General features: G+C 39.6%; 2 protein-coding genes across 6 annotated transcripts in view; one reads left to right on the forward strand and one right to left on the reverse strand.

Moving 5' to 3' along the window:
* The window catches only part of BEND2 (BEN domain containing 2), a 250,851-nt gene that overhangs the window by 199,078 nt on the left and 27,545 nt on the right, over window positions 1–24,228 (forward strand). The window lies entirely within an intron of this gene.
* SCML2 (Scm polycomb group protein like 2) overlaps window positions 1–24,228 on the reverse strand; it is a 71,755-nt gene that overhangs the window by 9,460 nt on the left and 38,067 nt on the right. For all 5 annotated transcript variants that reach the window (XM_054271366.1, XM_054271365.1, XM_054271364.1 and 2 more), the window contains 5 exons: window positions 14,750–15,000; window positions 9,163–9,298; window positions 7,089–7,292; window positions 2,482–2,664; window positions 1,357–1,470 (listed from right to left, as the gene is read on the reverse strand). In XM_054271366.1, coding sequence (XP_054127341.1) covers window positions 1,357–1,470; window positions 2,482–2,664; window positions 7,089–7,292; window positions 9,163–9,298; window positions 14,750–15,000 — 888 coding nt within the window. The remainder of the gene's footprint in view (window positions 1–1,356; window positions 1,471–2,481; window positions 2,665–7,088; window positions 7,293–9,162; window positions 9,299–14,749; window positions 15,001–24,228) is intronic.

The raw sequence follows: 24,228 nt of genomic DNA on the forward strand, positions 1-24,228 counted from the left end.
TTGTTTTGCTCCAAATGAAACAACTTCATTTGAGCATTATTAAGTGCTCCACACTTATGTTAATACCAAAAATATAACTTAGATATATAATGTATCTCTGGAATTAAACCAGAACTTCTTTTGTGAAGACACGGAAGTCAATAATCAATGCAGAACTGTGTATAATAACAGCTACAGGAAATATCAAGATGTGAATATGTTATATATATAAAAATAGTAAGACATATAATTTTAAATAAGTTATCATTTTGAACATTTTAATTTTACATCCTTTTCTGCTTTAACTGTAGTCTTATGGCTTTTTAATATGCATAAAAGAGATATGCTGCCTCTGCTCATGCCAATAGATACAAAATCATTTCAAGATCACAAACAAAAAGAAAGAAAAAAAGGAGGAAAAAATTACTAATCCCCATTATACTTCAAAAAAGCCCTTGGAAATGATGTGCAAGTATCTTACTGCAAGAGAAAGTATGTATCAGATGGGATAAGTCAGTATCATCAACTTATCATGTCTTAACCAGTTAAATAGCAAATACTCAACCATTTCACTGTGTCTCTCTCACTTGCATTTAAACCTAGATGCTTTACTTCACATCTGAGGCAGACTAAGACTAGACATGTGCTCACTTACTGCAGCTGAGCTGCAGCACAGGAAGAAGTGTTATTTCATCTGTGAACTACACCAGCCCAAGAGTGAGCTGTCACAGGGGGGCTACACTGCCCCCCTGGACATGGCTGCCTTCCACTCCATCCTTCCTGTGCTCATCCAAGTCCACAGAGAGTCACTCCAGGGAAGTAAAACAAGATTTCACCAGAATGTTTTCTGTCCTTTTGGTCACTGCTTCAGCTCACTACCCAGCCAGGGAAAAAGAGCAGGGGATGGGCTAGGACTCAGTGCAGGGACAAGGAGGCAAGGAAAGCAGGAACAGCACAACTTCCACTGGCAGCTAGCTAGCCATAAACTCAGCTGAATTGTATCATCTAGCTGCACCCTTACTCACTTAATCAACCCAGCCTGGAGTTAAGAGCTGCTTCCAATTTATCTCCTAACCCATTTCAAGGCAATTGGTTTTCTGCTCAGTAGCCCTACATGGAGCAGGAGGCTTCATCTGTCACCTGTTTGCCTGAGCCCCTTCACAGAAAAGGCTGTGGGTTTAGGAGAAGCACTGTTGGAACTTGCAGTAGAACTTCTTTAAGTGCAAAGTGCCAGTGATCAATAATTAACATACTTCCACCCAGACCTGTCAAAGGCTAGAGACAAACCAGATACATATGTTGTACTCAGTCCTTTTTGACTGGAAATACTGAAACCATAAATAATCCTCATATATAATTCTGACATAATGTAATTACCTTCAGATGGATGAGCATCATTTCTGGGAAGCTTAGGGGAAAGAGGAGCAGTGTATGGTGGAGAGTCCTGGGAGTAGCGTTTAGCACTCCTGTTCTCAGGTATTTCTTCTTTGGCTGTGAGAGGAAAGGTCACTACTTGTTACTCTAGCATAAAGCTGCTCATGGGCTGAGTCCAGAGACAGAAGCTGACAGACATCAGCCATTCACCAGGTTAGAGCTCCACTTCTTGTGTCACATAGACTCAGTCACCAATACAAAATTTCAAAGCTGAATAACCTTGACCCTGTCTACCTTCCTGAACAGTTAAAACTAAGAACTTTCATAGAATAGATAGAATTATCAACATAATTTCTGCATTGGAAAGAGGAAAAAAAATTCTACAGCAGTACCCAGAACACAGACTCAGCTATCAAAGAGCTCTGAGGAAACTTTGTTCCCAATATAAATCTTGTGAAATTGTCTTGACAACAAAGCTATCTCAGCTGAGACTCCTGGCTTCACCTGGGACTTGTAATACCAGGTCCTACAAACAACCTGTTGGGAGATCTTGGGCAAGTAATTGCATCTCCCATTTACTCTGCATTCCTGGTGCAGCAAAGGTATTGGATTCACAAAAAATTTCACAAGCAGCCAATTTCACAAGTTTTTCTACTAGATCACAGGACTGTACATAGTACAATGCAAAAATTTTTGAGCCACCCCTAAGTAAGGTAAAAAGAGAGAGGAAAGACTTTGTACTTGTGTTGAACTCCCTTTCAGGGGAAGTGCCTTCTCCCAGACAGCAAGCATCTTTTGGTAAATTCAGTTTATGAGCTGAACATAAATTTAACAAATGAAATGTGAAATTTTGACCTTGCCTTTTTAGCAGTATCACACTAGTAAAGTACATATGTTTTCTGGCTTGCCTACAAGGAGAAGTTTGCTGAACAAAATTATTTCTGCACATGTGGTATGACCTATCCATTACTGTCAAAGCACTTCCACACTGGAACCAATTCACTAAGAACTGAAGTGTATAAATTTTAAGCAATTCATGTCACAGAAAGACTAAAAAGTTGCATTTCCTTAAGTCCCCACATTTCTCAGAAATATCAGCACTTGAAAATGACAAGTGATTAACAGTACCTGGCTTATTCCTATCGTACTCCATAGGACTGTGGGCACATCCCATGTAAGGGCTGAAGGGCTGGCTACTGAAGAGATTATCACACTGCAGACTGTGGCACAGCTTCTCCAAGAAGCGCAGGACAAACGATGCACTGTTTACAGAAGGAAGATTGATGGCATGCTTTTCCCCATCAAAGGAAGCTGTGAATAAGAAGATTATGTCAAACACCCCCCAAGCATCATGAAGTATAGTAAAACACCATCATTAACTTAAAGGAAAAGACATCCAGACTTGATTTAAACCGTGCAAGGCATGAGAGGAGTAAACAATCATTCTGATAGTTTAAAAAATTTCTATCCAAAGGACTGATCTCACCTTCCATGGGATCCATGTCAGTTTAAATTTGCTCTATGGGAACTTAATTTAATAAAATCATTTTGGATTCACACCAGTATAACAAAACTTACAACTACCTCACCACTGAAACTCTATGTGGAATTTCCATCACTTATAAATCAGCAAGCTCTCCACCACCTATTTACAGGAGATAGCACAAGGAAGACCCTTTACAATGCTTGTTAAAAAATACCCCACAATCCTCCTAAAAAAATCAACAAAAAGCTCAGTTAATAAAAAAATTTTTAAAAAAGCCAAAAAAAAAAAAACCCTAAAGAAATGAAACAAACAATTTTAGTATTTTTTTTCTCAGTTTTTAACTGAATGGAGAATACTTGTGGTAAGGTGCTGGCATCCATTACCATTGACATTCTGACTCAGAAGTTGTTTTGCCATTTGCTATTTTATCCCTACAGAAATCTATCCTGCTGTCAACACTACAGTGGTCAAGCACCCATTTATTCAACAGGAGTTAGGTGGCAGAGATACCACAGCAGCCACAAATGGATCTGTTGTCTTTTAAACTGAGTGATTACAAAGAGCCTGGACATGTGCCTATGTCTTTTCCTTGTTGATCTCTTTCCTTGCCCTCAAACAGTGGGGCAGCTGAGGATATTTTTCTTTTTTGTGAAAATCAGTAAGGTTTGGAAAAGAATCAATATTCCAGATACATGGATAAATAATTGCCATTACATCAGCTGAAACTTTAGTTACTTGTGATTAGGAAGACTTTAGAACAAAGCAGGAACAAACTTGCAACTTAAGCTTAGGGCTGAAAAGAAGTGGCAATAAACACCAGCTTTATGCATCAATTTGTCTTTTTGGTTTTCAGCCTGTCATGCAGCTTTCTGTTGTTAACATAAGTTTCCAAATGATAAGCAGAACTTTAAAGGATCACATTTTGTTGGTGGCAGATGCTTTAAAAAAAAAAAATAAACCAAAAAAAAAAAACCAAAATAAAAAAAAAAAGCCTGAAATGACAAGAAAGCCTTTACTCCTTAACTTGCAGATCTGAATTCAGGAATATTTCCATATTGTGTTACAAAAGAGACAGATAATATACACAAAATCAAGGAAAATGCCTAAGTCTAGCATATTTTAGGCTTCTTTAGGAAATCTGAAGTGTCAATTACTTACACTGTTGATGTAAGGAAGCTTCTGATTAGAGTTAATGTGAGTTAACCAGTCAGCACCAACGACAATGTGCTGCCTCTCCCACCTGCTTTCATGACAGACTGACCAGTGCAAGTGCTTGAAGTTTAGGAGTCAGTACTACAAGACTGAAGTGTTTCCATGGCCTATTAGGTTTTTTCCAGGCTCCAATGTCCAAATGAAATGCTAATGATTAACAGTCCCTCATGTAGCTCAGACACAAGGTCCTCTACATCCTGTTTGGGGAAGGAGTCTCCAAAGGCAAATTTTTGTTTGGAATTTAACCAGGTCTGGAGAGCAAATGGGCTGTGAGTCCTACCATAGCTTGACCTCCTGACAAATTAACTGCAAGGTAGTAGTCAGCTACAGCAGAAATTTAAAATGCTCTATAATAGCCTCATGGATCTGCCTATACAGTCTTTGGGGAAATGACTTATTCTATACCCCTTAATTTCTCATTTTGAAAAAAAAAAACCATTGAAAAGAACAATGTTACTCAGGAGTTGTCAAGAGGATAAAGCAAGAAATAGCTGAGGTGTTGTGACTGCCCCAGCAAAATATTTAATGAGAAAAATCCACAAATAAAGATTCAGTGCAAACACAGCTCCCCAGGACTCTCAACACCTGAGGGCACCCATACAAACTCCAGCCAAGGGTGTGGGATCCAGATCCACAGGATCAAATGTCTACTCTGCTTGGGAAAAACATAAGCATCTTACTTCCCAGATAAACGCTAGGGGGAAAAAATAAAAAGGAGCATCTCTGAGGTGCAATAAACTCAATTTTAACGATTTATAAACAGGGACTGGAGCCTGCATGTGCAACCCCAGCCCTCAGGATGAAGTCATACTCATTTCTTCACCTTCCTTTCTTTAAGTATGTTTTACATACCAGGTTCAAGCTGGGAAAAAGACTGAGAATGAAATAATCAGAGAAATGTGTTTTTCTGATAGTGATGACATTCATCCTAGAGTCTGATTTTAATTTGCTGCTTCAGAAAATTTATCTGACCCTCAATCTTTTTCATCCCACCAAACACCATAGTCTCTGTGCTACAGAGAGAAAAAAGGGGCTGACACCAACACCATTAGTGGGCATGCTAATCAAGCCTTTAATTTCCTTTCTGTTTTATTTGCCTGAATTGAAAGCTTATGCATTAAGCAAAAATAAAATAGTTTGTGCCTTTGTTTGAGAAAAAAAAGATGGAAAAATCCTAAATTTAATGTTATTCAAAACAATTATTTTCCTTGGTAGCTGAACCAAAAGAACTCACTAATTATTCCATGTATTCTAGCAAGATTATTTTATCCATGGCCTCATCAGCACATCGTTTCCTCCTATGGAAGGTATAATACTTTCTATAAAAGCATCAATTCACAAAAGACTTAGATTTCTTTGCTTATTCTCTGCCACAACATTTTTTTTCTTGACAGTTTAAAAAAACCCCAATCAAATCCTGAACAAGCCACTCTCCAAACCCACTTTAAAACAAAAAGGCTACAACTGTATTTCCTTAGTTTATTCTACTGCTGCTTCCCTCTTCTTCCTTACTATTCATGTGCACAGCTAGATGTAATGTGCTACATTAATCCAAGTCATATTTTATGCTTCACAAAACTTATCACACACAAATTTTTGATAAAATGACAAAGAGTGTTTGCTCAGCCACTTCTCAGCTACCTGTCTGACAAGCCAAGGAGAAGCAAGAGCTCAAGAACATTAGAAACCCACAGGGGACTTGTGGCTTACTATCAGCCAGAGCAGGACTCCAGAGCAGTCCACATCACCAGGTTCCTCAAATCCAGAATATAGGTCTTGGGGTGAAGCCAGGTGCACAGCAGTAAATCCTTTCTGTACAGAATTTTTGAATGCAAACAAGCCACAGCTACATAAGGAATCTGAAATTTCTCTCTCCTGTTTGAAATTATTATTTTCAATTACTCAGTCACAGCCCAGAGATGCCACTGGCCTGGGATTTAGCCCTTGTTGATAAACAATCACCAAGAGAATACTGGCAATGAACATCTCAGGGCATTTTGCTCCAGAAAACTGACTTGTCTGAAACAGGTACAACAAGGTATTAATAATATAAAAAATGTTCATATATATTGAGAAAATAAAGCATTACCAGTTTCAAAACCACATATATATGACACCATTAAACCTCTGCTACACAGCAGAGAAGCAGCATCCATTTTGTGCACAAACTCAGGGGGATCCTGAACAAGGCTCACTGTAGCTCTGCCACACACAGGTTGGGGTGCTGCTCTTTAAATCCAGTTACACAGCAACATCTTTATGAGTACTTAACTGATCCTCTATTCCACTAATCATCTTTCACATCTGGTTTAATGTAAAGAGATTAAAGTAATGCCAGATCTTTTACCATCACTGATGGATTTATGAATTGATGTGCTAACAGTTATACACAGAATATTTCCTAGTCTAGAAGGCAAAAATGTCAAGCAGCAGCTATTCAGATTGAGACATAATTTACCTACAAACCTACCATCAATATGTAATAGAAATAAACCTATTCCATAACAGGTGACATAGGTGGATGAAGAGTGACCTGAGATACTGCTGCAATTTTGGGGAATGGGGCAAGGGAAGCAGCAGCAACTTTAACATGTGGAATCACTTGCCTGGAAGCTAAACAGATTAGTTTGAGACTTGTCACCCACTTGGTTAATGCTTTAAGATCACCAATGTCGTGCATGGATAAGATTATGCGAATGACTTGAACTAATAAAGCTGCTTATCACACTTGTAGTGAGTTTACTTGACAAATGTTTGGCTACAGCTGCTAAATGAGGTACACAAGCTCTACTTAGTGTAAGAAACTAAATGTATTGTGCATTTGTAATTTAAACACTACTGTTGCTATATTTTAATTTAAAGAATTGTTCAAATCACTCTGAACTCAGAGTAAGATAAATCATACATCATCAATGTTCACACCTGTGTTTGCACAGCTAAAAAAGTGATATAAATTCATTGCAGCTACTTCAGTTCTTCTGCCCCACCTCAAGTTCAGCAAGTAAAGAAAAAAAAGAAACAGAGCATCTTCACATACCAGTTATCATTTCCCCTCCATGATGGCCAGATTTCAGAAATCCAAAGACTGTTTTGGCTTGATAGGCACAATCCACACAAGCCTGTACAGCCTGCTGAAGCACCACATTTACAGGACCTGGTCCAAAATGGTCTGGAAGCTGCTGAACCTTCTTCTTATCCAGGTGAGGCCCAGAATTTCCATGTTTGTTCACATACACACACACTGAAAAGATACAAGCCATATTTACTGCCAAGGAACCAAGACACGTTTTCAAGTTAGAGCTGCAAATTGTCATTTTAGTTTTAATCCTGCAGAAAAGTTATACTGGCCAACTCAAGAAGCTGAGCATGCACACATATTTTCAGAGCACGGAGAAAGTGCTCTTCTACCACAGTTCTCCTGACTGAATCCTAAACTCACTTTTTTCCTGCTTTCTGAAGCCCTCTTCTACCTCACTAATGTAACAAAGCTGGCATGATGTGTGCCTGTGTTTTGACTAATCTCTGCTCATACACTAGTTCCAGTAAAATACAAATTACTGGCAGGTACTCCAAACTACCAAGTCACAATTCTACAAAGCAGGCCTTACCAAGTTACTGCCTAATTTGTTTCCTATTTGAGAAGCTGCACCAAAGAGAACCCTGTGTTATATACCTGTCACTGATGCTGACTCTGCAGCACCCACTGGCATTAATATACACATCACACAGAGTGGCTACTGAAGGCCTGTAGCTTCAGAAGACCCAAACCACTCACAGGATTTCCACACTGCAATGTGGCTTGTCTGCTAAATAAACACTTCTTTACAAACACTCATATAAATAAACACACTTTACAAACACAGGTCATTTAAAGTGTAGCACAAAACAATAATGTAGTACTTTTGTAACTACTTTTTAAAGAGACAATGTGAAACTGACTTCCAAAACAATTGCCCAGGCAGAAGAACATGGGAAACATGTAAATGATGATTTTTTTTTCTTGTTCATCCTAGCTGCCACATGACCATGAATGCACCCAAGACATTATTACAGCTTAATGAAAATATGTGCCTCTGTGGTGATTGAGCAATCTAAACATTCTATTACACAAAGAAGTGACATATTTTCTGAACTGTAGTTTGATTTTAGATAAAAACTCTAAGCATTTAAAAATAAAGTATTTCTACAAGTGTTTTAATGATGTAATGTCTTCGTGCATATTTGTTTACTCTCTGATGTCTACAAATTGAAGGAAATCTATTTGTACAAATAATCAAAGCTACAAACCAAGAGTAATAGTATGGCATTTTCTGTCTGGGCTCAGCAACAACTGCCTTGCCAAAGGTTTATTTTCCTAGGAAAAAGGTACTTGTTTTCCCCTCATCCATGACTGAAACTGGGCATGAGAAGAGCCTGACAACTTCTATTGTAAAAACAGATTTTGAATGTAAAAAAGCACCACAAGCAAAATGATGGCAATTTATGGAGTTTTTAGAAAATTCTGAGATTTTGGCTGACAATATATGAATTGTTTCACTATAGGGTTACCAGTTCCTCAATGGGTTAGTTCATCTACTGGCTTATTTCTTTTCTGCCAATCCTTTTCAAGACACATTTCATTATATTTAGAGGCAAAAATATATCAAACATGAGCAAAGAGGAATGTATTTCTTCTGATTGCCATTACTGGGTTTTAACAGAGTTGGTTACCTTCATATAAGGTTATATAGAGATAAAATCTCCATTTTGTAACATTACAGTACAGCTTGCATGGGATCAGAATATCATATGGGCTTTTAGCTCCATCTATTCCCATTTCATACATTAAGGAGTAGGACAGACATGAAAGAACTGTACAGTTTCCTTCTTCACACAGGAACAAACTGCCAGGTCTAGCAGATTTATCAAAGTCCCTGTGCCCCAGCACTTACTACTATAATGTGGACATCAAAACACCAGTTCTGAAAAGTAACTCTGGCTCCTACACATATCTTTCAAAAATAAGGCAGCTGGATAATGATTTAATGTAATAAGTTAATTTGCAGCACATTCTTCATAAAAATGAAACTGCTTGACATGGAAGCCATTTCACACACTTCTTTGTTTTTTACCTGTGGATATAACTGCTGCAGTTGCACCAGACAAACTGATTCCATCTTTAAGTATCTGTGCAGTGCCATTTTCCCCCTCAGGAGATGACTGAGGAGAAAGAGATGTAGGAGTCAGTTGTTCAGGCAAGGTTTTTTTCTGTTAAGAGAAAAAAAAAAACCAGAGTCAAAATATTTAATGCTTTTTAAGGAGTCTGCACAACCTTCCTGCTATCAGTTACCATCTTAATGAACGTGTGTGGTTCCTTATTAGAAAAGTACCACACACAGCAGAGAAGGGAAAGTTCAGGAAAGGAAGACCAGAAACTGTCAGTTTGCAGTTACAGCTACTTTAGTAATGCAGTGGAAGACAAATGACTTAGAAAAGAACCCACCTTTGCCTAAAAAGTGGGAAAAGAAAGAATTTATATACTACTTCATGACTCTTCTAGAAATCTTAGGAAGAGGCATTTCGGGGTATTTTCCTGTCCATGCCCTTCCAGCTGGGCTTATCACAGCTCAGGTAAGTTAGCTGGGCTGAGTATGTACTGCCATTAAAAACCTAACTCACATCTAGGCATCAGCATTACAATGCACCTGTATTTTTCCTCAGCTTGTTTCAAAGTGGTTGAAATTCTCAAGTAACCACTTCCAGGAATTTTCAGGTGCTTCATGCAAGATATCAAACAATCCTGCAGTTACAGTCATGCTGGCTGCCAACACCCTTTCCTTTCCCAAACCAAACTTCTTTGCAGCTTATCATACAACAGATAACCAGAGTTCAGAGCACAGCAATTTACAGATTAGTCCATGTGCATTAGTTCTTCTCCACCTGAGGAAAAGAGGATTTTGTTGTAATTTGGTTTGGAATGGGTTTAGAAAAGAAATGTGCACATGGAAGACATTTTGCAGAATCACAGAATACCCTGAGTTGGAAGGGACCCACAAGGATCATTGAGTCAACTCCTGGCCCTGCTCAGGACACCCTAAGAGTCACACCTTGTGTCTAAGAGCATCCAAACACTTCTCAAGCTCTGTCAGGCTTGGTGCTGTGATCACTTCCCTGGGGAGCCTGTTCCAGTGCCCAACCACCTTCTGGGTGAAGAATCTTTTCCTGATACCCAACCTAACCCTCTCCTGACACAACTTCAGGCCATTCCCTTGTGTCCTATCACTGTCACCAGAGAGGAGATCGGTGATGTGTTTTGACATGCTATAAAAATACATCGAAATAAAAGAAATAATACATTGGAGTTCATAATTTTTCCCTTCACCACTTATTTCTGCATGAGAACAGATTACTTTTTGACTCTCTTACCTAGCAAAAATTAGGAATGTAAGACATCACCCAAGGTCTTGATACTGCTGAATGCAGCAGAGACTTTGGCAATGCAGTAAGGATTTACCATTAAAACTGATACATATTGAAGTAAAACTTCAGCTAAGGAAGGCTAAGCCCTCTTCCATTTAGCAGTATTCATCCTCTACACTTTTAGAAGCAGCCTATTTTCCAAGTAATGTATTGAAAACCATGTAGAAAGCAATCAGAATATACACCTTCCTAAAAGAAGCAGTGTTTAACTTCTTCACAACACCTAGAAAGAAGAAATTAACTTTCTTCTGAAATCCAGGTCACTTACAAAAAAATTCTGTGCCATTTACATTCCAGAGAAGATAGGTTTGCCTGGGGAAAGTACTTGACAATGTGGCACTGGGTGGAATCATCATGAACATAAGGAGTAGATTGCCAAGGCTTGGCACTGCCTTGTGAATGAGGCAGCACAGAACCAAGCAGTGATGTACTTGTCAGGGACTGACCATTTATCTTAACTGGGTGAAAGAAAGGTCTCCATCCTTAATACTGAGAAAGAAAATGCACTTGGGAAGACTGAGGTTTTGATCTGAAGTGCAACATTCCTCAAGGTCCCCTCTAGCAGGGATTCTTGCAGTGGGGCAGTTTTCTTTTACCATGCTAAAAAAATACCCATTTTTTGTATTGATATTGGTCAAATTGAGGGAAAAGATGAGGGAAATGGGGAAAAATGTAGGAATGAAAACAAAATACAAACACTAAACTAAGAGGAACCATCCACTCTCCACACCAATGCACCCATGGTGAGACTAGCTGGCTGTTTCCTACCTTCTCCCTCTGAAGGGAATATAGCACATTATGCTTGCTCAGCTGAGGCTCTCATTTTGCAGCCCCCCATGATGGGCAGTGTTGTCTCATGAGACAGGCCACAATTCCAGCAGGGCTGGGCACAGTGGCTTTGTGTGGCTGGCCCCTGCCAGCTGGGAAGGCACCAGCTCTGTCTGCCTGCAGAGAGCAGGGCTCACAGCTTGTACCACCAGAACAACATCAGCTTCACCCTCACGCTCAAAAACGTTTTTTTGTGGGGTTGAATTTAGGGCTGGTAGCCACAGTCAGACCAAGAGGTTTCCTCAAGAAATTCTGAAAGGAATTCTTTGCACTGTTATGCAAAGTGTACTTTTAAAATATAATAAAAAAGAGATGTACAGAGGTTCCTTCTTTATTATGGAAGAGTAAAAACATACAGTGCAATCTGTGAGAAACAAATGAAAAAATCCAACATGCATCTCATACCTACAGAGCTTAGAAAAAATTTAAATAAAGGAGAAAAATGATGCAACAGCTCAACATTTCTAGCTGTATAATAAAACTTAATATCTGCAAAATGATAAATACTGCAACATAACAAACCTAAAAGGGCAAAGGAATTCAAACAACTCTACAAGAGAGACAGGCAGATACCAATGTCCCTAAATACACCAAGTAGCCAGCTCACACTTGAAGCACAACCATTTAGTGCAACATCTGGAGAGGGGTTTCTTTTTGCATCAGTCTGGGGGGGTTGGATGGAAGAAAAAAAGCACTTTCAAGCCTCTAGGTACATACCACTTGCATATTTGCATACATTCTGTGAGGTGTACAGGCTGTATGGCTGCACTTCATGTCAGACACACCCTGTCTGCAGAACTCCCACAAAGCCCCATTTCCTCTCTTTACCCTAATGCTAACAGGTGTAACAGTCCAAAGAAAAGTTTGCACATATGTCTAACATCTTGGCAATTTAACCACTTACCAAAGCAATAACAGCCTTCTGTGAGTTCTCAAAAGGAGCTAATTTTTCAAGTTTTTAATGCTAAAGTTAACAAAGTAAAAATCTCAAATTAGATGTATCAAACCTAGATTTTGCAAAGCCTCTCTGTTGCCTGGTCCCACAGATGAAATCAGGAGTGCATAGAGGTACCTCAGATTTGCTGCCTCAGGACAGGGTATGTCAGCACTACCACCCATTCCCCAAACAGTATCTGCAAGCTCTTCACACAAACCAGGTGTCAAATGCTCCAAGCAGACACTTTCAGGGCCTCTTCTAAAGGCAAGGTGCCTCCAACTACTGCTTCAAAACATAGACAAAGCCTCTCCATTTCTTTTTAATGAGAACTAAAGGACAAAATTCTTACATGCAAGTGCACATCCTGCCACACCTCAGTAAGACCTTAAGATATGACAGTCCTGTGTTCAATAGTGTCCTTTAGAGCCCTGTCCAGACTTACAAAGAGCACCCCACTCACCAGCTAAGCCTGGATAGGAGCCCCTTTCTCCTCTTCAATCCCTGTCACTGTGCATTTTTATACACCAAGTACAAGAGAAACAAAACTGGAGACCAATTCCATCAGTTTGGATGTCTGACTGGAAGGGGCAGGCAGCAGAGAAGAGTGCTCAGCTTTCAATTTATGGTCCCCAAAATAATTTCTTATCTTGTGATCATCATTTCAATGAAGTTCTGTTAGTGCTAGTTTCATACTGGAGCTTCCAGCTATGCTCTAGTAATGTTACTTCACTAGCACACTGATCAGCACAGTCACTGGAAAGGAGAATCCCCACCCTGCCATTACTCCACCTCTTCCCAAGCATCATTAGGAATAGATCCCACAGCTCACACAGATACAGACTGGAGGAGAAAAGTCTCAAGACTTCTACCCTTAGATTCTTGTTTGGAGGAAAGGGGAATGAACACAAAAAAACCAAAAAAAACCACCAGGAAAAAACACTGCCCCCCACCTCCTCACTAGTGCTAATGCAAACCAGGAAGGAGCACAAGGAGAGACTCAAACTGCCTGAGGAAAGACACTGCAGGATTGCTACTCTTCTTGGACAGACTGCCGTGCCTGAGCAAGCCTCAGAAAACAGACTGCACTTCCATGGCAATTCAAATTGCCCTAAGTCTGCCCTGCTGTGATCCTATTCTTCCTTGCAGCAGCTGTAGCATTTGTGCTTTTTTTGGAGTGGAGCAGACAAAGAAGGAAGTAGGAGGGATGGATGCTGTGCTAGCTGTCTACCAGCTGAGCTCCCTGAACTGGCTCACTTGGAGATTGTTCATCTGCCAGTGCTGCTGTCAGTGGCAGTGGGGTGAGGGGACAGTGAGCACCAGACCAAAGAGCTCCAGAGTGCACCTGACCAGAAAGCTCCAGTGTGTGCCTGAGCAGAGAGCCCCAGTGTGTGCCTGAGCAGAGAGCCCCAGTGTGTGCCTGAGCAGAGCTCCAGTGTGCACCTGACCAGAGAGCTCCAGTGTGTGCCTGAGCAGAGCTCCTGTGTGTGCCTGACTAGAGCTCCTCTGTGTGCCTGAGCAAAGAGCTCCAGTGTGCACCTGAGCAGAGAGCTCTAGTGTGTGTCTGAGCAGAGCTCCAGTGTGTCCTTGACCAAACAGCTCCTGTGTGTGCCTGAGCAGAGAGCTCTAGTGTGTGCCTGAGCAGAGCTCCTGTGTGTGCCTGAGCAGAGAGCTCCAGTGTGTGCCTGAGCAGAGAGCTCCAGTGTGTGCCTGAGCAGAGCTCCAGTGTGCACCTGAGCAGAGAGCTCCAGTGTGTGCCTGAGCAGAGAGCTGCAGTGTGTGCCTGAGCAGAGAGCTGCAGTGTGTGCCTGACCAAAGAGCTCCAGTCTGTACCTGACCAAACAGCTCCAGTGTGTGCCTGAGCAGAGAGCTCCACCAGAGCTGAAGCTGGAGGCAGCTGCCAACCCTGCAGGTCTGACTCAGCTGGGCAGGGAGAAAGGCATCATGCCTTTCAGACCAGGGCAGAATTAGGCCCACATGTGGAGAAAAAGAAGCTTCCTGCTTCATGCTAGTAGAAGCTCCAGGATTAGGGAGTATCCACGAGATTCATTTGGCAAATCCAGCTATATGCTTCAAAAGCTTCAATTACGCAATAAAGTCCCCACTGTTTTCAATTCTGTGTTTCTAAACCTGAAAAAAAACCCAAAAAATGCAAGCTATATATATGGTTCAGTAACAAACTAACCCAAACTAAAAAGCTTAAATGCTTCCCTGTCTCTCTATTTAAGAATAGCATTTTTCAACACCGATTACTCACCCATAAATAAAACAGTAATCTTGTTTGGGAATAAAATAATCCACAGGATCTTATACTAAAATATTCCAGAAGAGCTATTCTAAACGTTTTCTTGTAATCAGTTGCTGAAAAGAGTAAAGCCCTGAAGGCTGAAGAGAAGATAGAAAATTAAGTGATAATAATAAAAAAATCTCACTGCAAAATTCTGCAATATAAAATAAAGTAGTAGATAAGGACTAACCTTTTTTCCAGGTTTTAAACTTTTTTTCCTTGTTTTAAGATTTTCAGTATGAGAGGTGCTTTTTGTCAGGGGGATATTTTTAGGAGACCTGCCCTTCTTGGGAACTGCAGACTGTCCAGGGGGTTTGCCCCGACCTGGCTTCCTGCCCCGCTGCGCTGGAACTGGAGCAGATTTCTGTGGAGACTGCATTGAACGCCGGGTCACTTTGGAAGGGGAAGATTGGATTTTTGCACTGCTCTTTGTAATGGAAACTGAGGAAAAACAAAAACAAAAGGGAAGGGGGGGAAAACCTCAAAATGAACAATGGAAAGCAACTTTTCTAACAAAGGCTTAAAAAAATAAAAGTGTACTGCACAATTTACATTGTAAAATGAATATACTTTTTACTTTGAACTTAAGTAGTTGGCATGAAACTACAGAACTTCATTGACGCCAAAGAGAGAACTCTTTGTACCCATTCTTTTCCAGGGACTTTCCTAAGAGAAAAACATTCAAATAAAAATTGGGAAAAAACCCCAAGAATTAATCCACTCACCTTATAAATGCTTCCCATAATTTAATTACAGTATTTATAAAGTGCCATTCATCAAGAAGGCCTTCAAAAATACTTCACAAATTATACAGGTTATAATACATCCCTTTTCCACTAAGAGCAGCTTCCACAACTACAAAACATGCAAACTACTTCTAGGGAGCTACAAAACAACTTTGAGCAGCAAAGAAAATCATCCCAGTGACAAGAAGAAACTGATGACAGGCAAAATGTCTTTAATGAGTATTTGTCTGAGATACTGGTTTAGAAAGTTAAGCACACATAACCATACCCAGATTTTTCTGCCTGGTGCCATTTTGAAGACAGAAGTCCAAAACTCAAACATAAAATATAATTTTTCTTCATTATTAACACTGAAGTGATTTTCTCCCATGAGATGGGTTAATCTCTCCAATTCAATATGGAATCCCAACAGATATCCACTTGGACATGTTCCAATACGCAGATGCTGTGATAGCATTATAATCTTGTGTGAGGCTCTAAGATGTAACCAGATTCCATTAAATTAAAACTTCCTAGTGAACAGGTCTTTTCCACCCAACTCGCTCTCCTCTCAAATAATGATGGTTTTATTTCAACAATTCCCTTCCCAATGGACAGATTAGAGCACCAAAAGGATGCCAAACAGAACATGAGGATATACCCTCAATGAACCTGCTACAGCAGCACCTGTGGCCAACAAAAAGCAAATATTAAGTCCCTGTGGCCCACAAATATTCCATTCTGTTGGCCCAACTGCTGGCAGGCAGACAGATGCAGAAATTGCAGGACAGGTAAGTAGAAGATGAAATGGGAATTTTTTGACATCAAACCACCTTTGCTGAGAGGTTTGGGAAAGAAACACACAACATATTTGAAATAATTTGAAACCTTTACACTAAAATCAGACAGCTTTCTAGTGTCAGACTGCCCCTATCACAGCCTTTTGCATCTTGCTGATCATGAAATTCACGTGATTCACCCCAGGCTTAACACCCATAAACTTAATGTGACATAAGTTAGAGAAGTATTGCAAGTTAGAGTTAAAGCAGGCTTTGACTGTGTAGACTATCAGTACCTGACTCAAAGCACTAATTCATACTGGAAACGGAGCATAGGGGGCTGTTAATTCTGGATTTTGTGAAATTGGAATCTTTCTTCCCTGAAAATATTAATATGTTGAAGCTTTCTGGTAAGCAAGTAAAACAAAAAATAAAACATAAAGGTACTTTTGAAATAAGAGATTGAGAAAATAAAATATTTAAAGATTGAGTAACGATTTTAATGTCAAGCTCTATGAATCATATTCAACTTAACATTTCCTTGCTTTACAACTGTTCCTTTAACCCTCTATCTTTATTCAGGAGTTAACTGTTATTAAGTATTTGCAATAGAAAATGTCACTATTTTCAAATTCACTAAGATTAAATATACACTGCACGCAGACTTCTTAGAAAATACAAGTACTACTGACACACATTTCTAAAGCAGTAGGAGCATTTACATACATTGCTATTTGCCTGATTCAGTTACTAATCTAATATTCCCTAATGGCAGTTCAGAAGAAATTTCTTCATTATGGCTGGCTGCAGTCCTAATACATCAAATGCAGACCTGATACCCTGAGGTATCTGAGAAGGACCACCTTCTGGATGTACAAAGTGACCACTTTCCTTTTATTTATGTATGCCAAAACATCTTTTCATATGCGATGACAAAATAAGATGAACAGAATTTTAACCAAAAGCTGGCACAGCATTACTCTTATGTTCCTGAACTGCTGAACAACAACTCACATTAAGCTGTATGTCTGGAAAGCAAAACAATATCAACTGTATGCTGTACAATGCAATACTACATATTATACTTACAACAACATTAATGCAGCTATTTTATTTATTTGGGCCACACAACTATGCATAGAACAAAACAATCATGACCTTGGAAAGAAATGTTGTTTAACAAATTCTTTGTGCTTCTGCCTATGCTGAAATCCAGCAAATGCATTTCTAGTCTCCCACAGTGAAGACATAGCTGTTGTTAAATACACACTACTTTCAAGTCAACAGGTTCTAGGAGCACAGGTATGAGTTTTGGACACTGGGCAATCCCTACTCCCTTCCAGAAGGACATTTACCAGACAAAGACTAACAATGCAAACAGCTCCAGCCACTTCCTGCTGCCCTCTTGAACCACACACATCAAGCACTACCTTATCTCAGCATCTTCCTACCTGCATATGCCAGAGCACCAAATATGAGCAGCATTAACCATTAAGGGGGTGGGAGGGATCAGGTCTCACTAGGTATTTTTCCTTCTGCCTAGGGCTGAAGCTGCTTTTTTTAATAGGCAGGACTGCAACAAAGCCCATGCTGCCTGGGCAGCATCCCAGAGATAGCAGCAAATGAGGGAGCTGCTATTTGCATTTGTTGATTTAAGAGAGGATGGGGGGAGCACAAGGGAGTGGGAGACTGCTAAAGTAATTCCCATATTGTCTGCAGGCTGTACTGACAGTGATCATCAGTCACCTGCTCATACTTCCCTCACCCCGGCCTTCAGAGGCAGACCAAAGGTTACACTGGGTCACAGGATCTGGGGGAAATGAAAAGACATGCAAAATCAAGCTGCCAACCCACTGCATCTGTAGACAGAGTTATCCCCACTAGGCCACATGTTCCAAAAACTAAGACACTTTAATAGTCTCATGAGAACTTGTTAAAATATAACGATGAAGAGAATAGAGAGGAAAAATGCCAAGCTCTGCTTGCAATTACTGCAGTATTTAGCTGGGATATTTACAACCAAAAAAGCACATTTGCCTTTTGAGGATGCTGCTTTGCATCACAAAGGCTCTCTCATTTGCACAAGCAAAATCAAGCATTTGTGTCATGTTGCTCCTCTACAGAAATATCCACCACTCCAGTTTCAGGAATGGGATGCATTGCATGTCTTTCCTTCCCAAATATCTTGTTTAGAGCCAAAACCTCTACAGACACCCTGAATAACTGAAGAACAGAGGTCACACTACACAGATACACTTTACCATAGAAATGTTAGCAACTAAGCAGCGCTTTCAGAGTTCACAGAGCTCCAGTGATACTGCCACATTTGTGTGGGCTATAGGTACCTAGCCCTTCATGCAACTCACAGCTTTCATGCTTTCAAATACCTCTCTTTCAAAACATTCTTTCTTCCCTCCCTCAGACGGTTCTGTGAGAATCCCAACACCTGGGAACTTTGCATTTAATATAACAGAAACCTCAAATCCTGTATTTTGGAACTCACAACCTGGAGATGCACGGCCACAACTCAGTCCCTTGCTGAAACAAGCAGATCCACTGCAATCGACTGAGCACATTTGCACGAAAAGGACCCAAAAGGTTACACCTCACATGAGGGCCAAATTCTGCTTGCAGAAGCAGAAAAACTTCCCAGACACAGGTAGAACTGCAAGATTGACCCCAGAATGTTATCATCAAGATCTCTTGCCAGAATAAGTAACATATTTAAGACAACTGTGAAATCTGAAGCTACTGAAACCTCCAGTACTTGGGAAGGGGATGGAACAGATGACAGCTCAAAAGCCTGAATTCTCATGCAATTCTAATTAGTAAAATTCCCTCAAATAATCAGCAGTGACAGTTTCACTCCATGTTTTTATGGAAAGCAGAGGAAAAAAAAGGTTCAGATTTGTAATATTTAAACATTATAAATCTCCCATTCGGTTAGTGCCACAGAACAGCAATTACAAGACAAGACTTCAAACAACTGATGGGAAATTACACAAAGGAAGGTAGGGGCTCACTGCCATGCATTCTGTGAACACAGAATTGCTACCTGAGGTGCAGGTGCCAATTAGGCCAGTAAAAAAAGTAGCTCACTTTTTAAATCAGATTTTCTTTCAAGATATAAATTATTCTATTTGTACTGTAGTATTGTTCCTATGCCCGGCTAATATATAAACCCAATGTTTTTCTGAGAATATAAAAGCTTGGTCCTTCTGTCACATACAGACAAAAAAAAAAAGAGGCAAAGAGGTTTAGCAACTTACCCTAAATCCATGAGAACATTCCACAGGAGAAGTAATGGAAACATATCTGCTGAGTTCTAGCCTGGAGTTTTAACTATAAAACGAACCTTCTTTAATACAGTCAGTTATTATCATGATAGTTTTGATAACTGGCAAAGGAAGTGGAAAAGATTAGCAATTTTTTCAAAACAGCTTACTGCCAAGGATTATAAAAATTTATGTCCTTATGTCTCAATTGAACAACAGAGCCATACAAAAGCATAACTATCTAATACATTCCACCTCTTCCTATCTGAGTTTGGATGACTTCTGGTCATGAGGTAGTTGTGAGATACTAATTGATATGTAGCTATGATACAAAATCAGGTATAAGTCAATATTCTGCTATCTAAAAAGCAACATCACACTTGAAAACTTACAACATCCACCTTGGCAAGACATGGACACTACAGCTTGAAACTTTCTTCTTTCTAGATTTTAGTTTCTGTTACCAATATAATAAAAGAAATAAGAAGTCTCTGTCTTTGTGAAAATTTTTAGCCTACCTTACACAAGACTGAAAGTCAAAATGGAGACTGCCAAGCAATGTAAGACAGAAATGGATGAAAGAAAAAAAAACAGTCCTCTCCCAGTGACCTGCCCAGGCAGCCCTGTAGCACCTGCAGTCCCTCAGTCCTTCACTCCCATGCCCGGTCTGCCACATTTTCAAGAGGCAGGCAAGCCAGCCCCTACAGATGCCACCACTGAAAATACCATTTAAGATCCATCAAAACCTGCTGCTAACCAAATTCACACTCATCACTTACAAAAAAACCAACTTCCATGAGCAAAGATGGGGCAGAGAACATGTGGGACTTGGAGGATTACAGGCAAAACAGAAGGAAGACTCCTGGAAGATCTTTCCAGTTAGTCCCCAGAAACCAAGAACTGTGAAAAGCCAGCTTCTAGTCTCATCCTTCAACAAGAATTGCCATTGCAACCACATTAGCAAAAAAACCTAAACCAGACAAACTTCCCCCCCCCCAAAAAAATCCGATACTTTGCTGATTATCTGGAAGGAAGGACGACAAGGAAGAGAGCAACAAGGTAACTCAAACTATCAAAACAGCATCAACTTGAGTTACCTGAAGTGAACTTAGATGTGCTGGTGATGAATCTGTCAATAAACCCAGCAAGGCCCAGCTCTACAAACTGAGTACAAATTGAACAACCTGACTTTTGATCCCATCATTACTGATTCTGCCCTGGTTTTGCCATTATTTTTCCCCAAACAGCATAAACAGGATGAAAGGAGGGCCCAAAATGACAGAATACAATGCAACAAGCTTCCAGGGAAGAAAAAAGAGACACAGAGGAGGGATAGTACAATGCAACAATCTGTTTTGTCTCAGCATGTGAATGACAGCACTGATACTCTGGACACAGCTTATAGCTACTAACACAGATCTGGAAAAAACTCAATCACATCCACTAGTAGGGCACCACAACCATGGCTGTGGCTTGGCACACCTTGGCACACCTGGGTTAGTAACCCTTTACTGCTTAGTCCCCACAGGAATAGGGTGTTTTATTACTCAAGCTGCAGGTGGGAGGTCTGTATAGTAGTACAACTTTCTGTTTAGACTATACTGAAATACCTGCAGTGTCCCTAAGACCCAAACAAGATCACATTAAAAAAAAAAGTCCATGTAGCAGTCAAAAATACATGTGTTGGAGTACTTCCAATTTACAAGAAAATTACAATTACCTTATAAATAAACATGGTAAGATGACAGGGAATCCAGACTTACAATAAGGTCACATCTCTGGGAAAGGCAAAACCTTTATTCTTTCTTAAGTGATTAGTACCCTGTGGCAGCACTATCCAAGCCTTGCTGCAAGATGTCAAGAAACATTAATACCAAATAAAAAAAGCTTAACATTTGAGAGAATGTGGCAAATCAGGTTTTAGCCTGAAGCACTGAGGAGTTTTTCATGTACAATTCTGAAGACAGCATAAATCTGCTTACTGTGTGTGCCTGACTTAACTACTGTGATCTGCTCATGAAGAGAAGCTGGCTGCACTGACAGAAAAATAAAACCTCCAGCAGTATGAAATTTTACCACTTCACTTTTTTTTTCTTAAATGAAACTTAATTACCATGCTTATCTGATTTTTTTTGGCTACTCTAAACATCAAGAGTCTTCACAGACCTTACTATAGCTCTGTATAAAGTTTCAACACTTCTTTTGTTTCATCTGCAAACAGGGCAAATCCTTAGGTTTGTACTGATGTTGCACATTTGTGCACAACTCAACTGAAAACATAACAGAGCTTATTTTCACATGATTTCATCAACAACAGAGACCATCTCTAGTATCTGCTCAGTAAAATCTTCACAAAGTAAACATTGAGAAAATGACTGAAAATTAAATAAAACTAAGAAATCATAAAACAGACAAATAAGATATTTTTAAATCTCTGCTTGAGCCTGTACTGCTCTTTTGCTGCAGACAGTTTTAGAAGGAGACCTTTAACATCAACATGCTGATTAGCATAATGAAAGAAGATTGCTCTCACTGCCAATAAATGCACTAAATTAGGAAAAAGCAATGATGGGACATAGGGTGTGGAAGAGGGGGAGACAGAAGAGAGTGAAAGAAAGAACACGACCTATGGTAAAAACTACACTGTATCATGGTTTTGGTTGGTTTTATAAATTATTTTATCATCTTCCTTTGGCCTCCCAAATTTTTAGAGCACAGAGAGTAGTTCCTCTTTTTGAGTTCTTTGCATCACCTTTATCCTTCAAAAATCCAGCTTCATAAGGCTGGGGGGATCATGAATATGTAGTAACTGACCCCCTTCTTTCTGTTCACATCTAAATGATAGATAATTCTTAATACTGAAATCAATCTTTGCAGGGGAAACCACTTATTGTTTCCCACATGGCTTGTCCCCAGTTGTTCTTTTGTTTTCTCTCTTTTATGAAAAAGGTTTTACTTCTATTATAAATAAAAAGGTGGGTTGCCTAAGTAACTGCCATTTACATGTAATAACTAAACAGTAAAATGAATTTATACAGAAACAGCAAATAGAAATTGTTCTGACAATCTCCAGTCACCTGCTGCTTACTTCAATCATAAGCCTCAACAAGCTACAAAGCAATACATGAATATCAAGAATATTCTTGGGTATAGTAACAGATTTCTATTATTTAACAGAGTAAAGTAAAAATTACAATCTATTGTGGTTAAATAGAAAAGTACAATACATTTGGCCTAGAAAAAGAGTGAATAAAAAACCATGCAGAAGATATAAAACTTTAAAATCCTTCTTAAAGTATATCAAAAGCATAAGTTACATGGACCCAAAAGATGACCAAAATTTTATAACGAACAAATGCAGAAGGTAACACTAAAACAACAAGACTGAATTTATTTTGCATTCATACTCACTCCAAGGAAGCACACAATATCAGTATAAGTCCAAAAATCCCAAATATCAATTAATGAATAATCATGGAAGGAACAGAAAACATAACAGAAGGCACCACTATGTCATTAAGTATATATTGTGCACTTCTGGATCCAGTGGCTCAAAAATGCTGTAAGTGAAAAGGAAACACTACAGAAGAACAAGGGTGACCAGAGGAATGAAACTGACCCCTGAACAACAACACCAGAATCTTCCTGTACAAGTACTGGAAGTACAAGAACCTGTTTCAGTACAAGAAACCAAGGACAACAAATGAAACTACCAGCAAGGAAAAGGAATTTTTCCTTTTCCACAAAAAATATACTCAAGTAGAGAATGTCTTATGCTTTAGGTGCTAAAAAGGATGTTGTAGGTGCTAAAAGTTCAGATGGCTCCAGTATATAACAGAACAGGTTAGATCAAGTTCCTCCCCTTTGATGCTGAGTACCTGAGAAAGCAACCAGCATAAAAGCATTATTCTGGGCTTGGAAGGACCTTGGCTGCAGATGGACAGATACTAGGAACACTTGGGCAAACCTGTCTCCTATGTGCTTATGCTTTTCTTCAGACATCTGCTTTCAGCCAGTGCTGGAGGAAACCTTCAAGAGCAGATGGTCCTCCAGACTGGTCCAGCACAGACATTACCATGTCAATCTCTTTCACAACACTGGTTGTGGTTTTTAGTCTTCTCTAAATGCATTCAAATGACCAAGAGACACAGAGAAAACAGTCTACTACATCCTTAAAATACTAACCTTGAGGCAGCAGGCCAAACCAACACCCAGCACTGAAGTCAAACCATACATGACCAATTTGTATTATTGGAGATATTTCTAATGACACAAACTACAATGTTAGCTAAGCACAGCTTCGGATAGCATAAATATTGAATGGTACATTGCATACCATTGTGCACATATCCTGACATGCAGCCAGGTCCAGTGAAGTCACATCTTCTGATAAGGACCAAAGACAAAACATAAATATTAGGGCCTGAAGTTGGTCCAAAACAACTTTTCACCTAACATCTCTGTATTATCTTTTATCTTAGTTCATGAGCTAATACCAATGAGAGGTACAGAAGATACAGTTGCAAAGAGTAAAAATAACACATAATCTGGTCTGAATAACCCAAATCCTAGAAGTCTGTTTTTAAACACCTCCCATGGCAGAGGTCCAACATTCTCTCTGGGCATCCTAAAAGGCTAAGGCAGCAGACAGCTGAAACACAATCGTCCCTAATTTGCATACTGTCTTCCTTACTGCATTTAATCTCTCTTTCAAAAGGTTAAATTAGACCCCAAAATCCATCTCATGGCAAGAAATTGTTGTCCAAGGTATGAATGAAATTTAAAGCATCGTTTTTCTCTTTCATACTTAGATTGCAGGATATTGGCTTTGCATGTTCACTAAGATCTGAGGCGTTTTTTCAGCCCTCCAAGTAGTGATTTAACACATTT

The sequence above is a fragment of the Melozone crissalis genome, unplaced genomic scaffold (genome assembly GCF_028551555.1).
Source record: "Melozone crissalis strain CALT ecotype California unplaced genomic scaffold, PUWL_Pcris_2 ptg000013l_1, whole genome shotgun sequence".
Taxonomy (NCBI): Eukaryota; Metazoa; Chordata; class Aves; order Passeriformes; family Passerellidae; genus Melozone; species Melozone crissalis.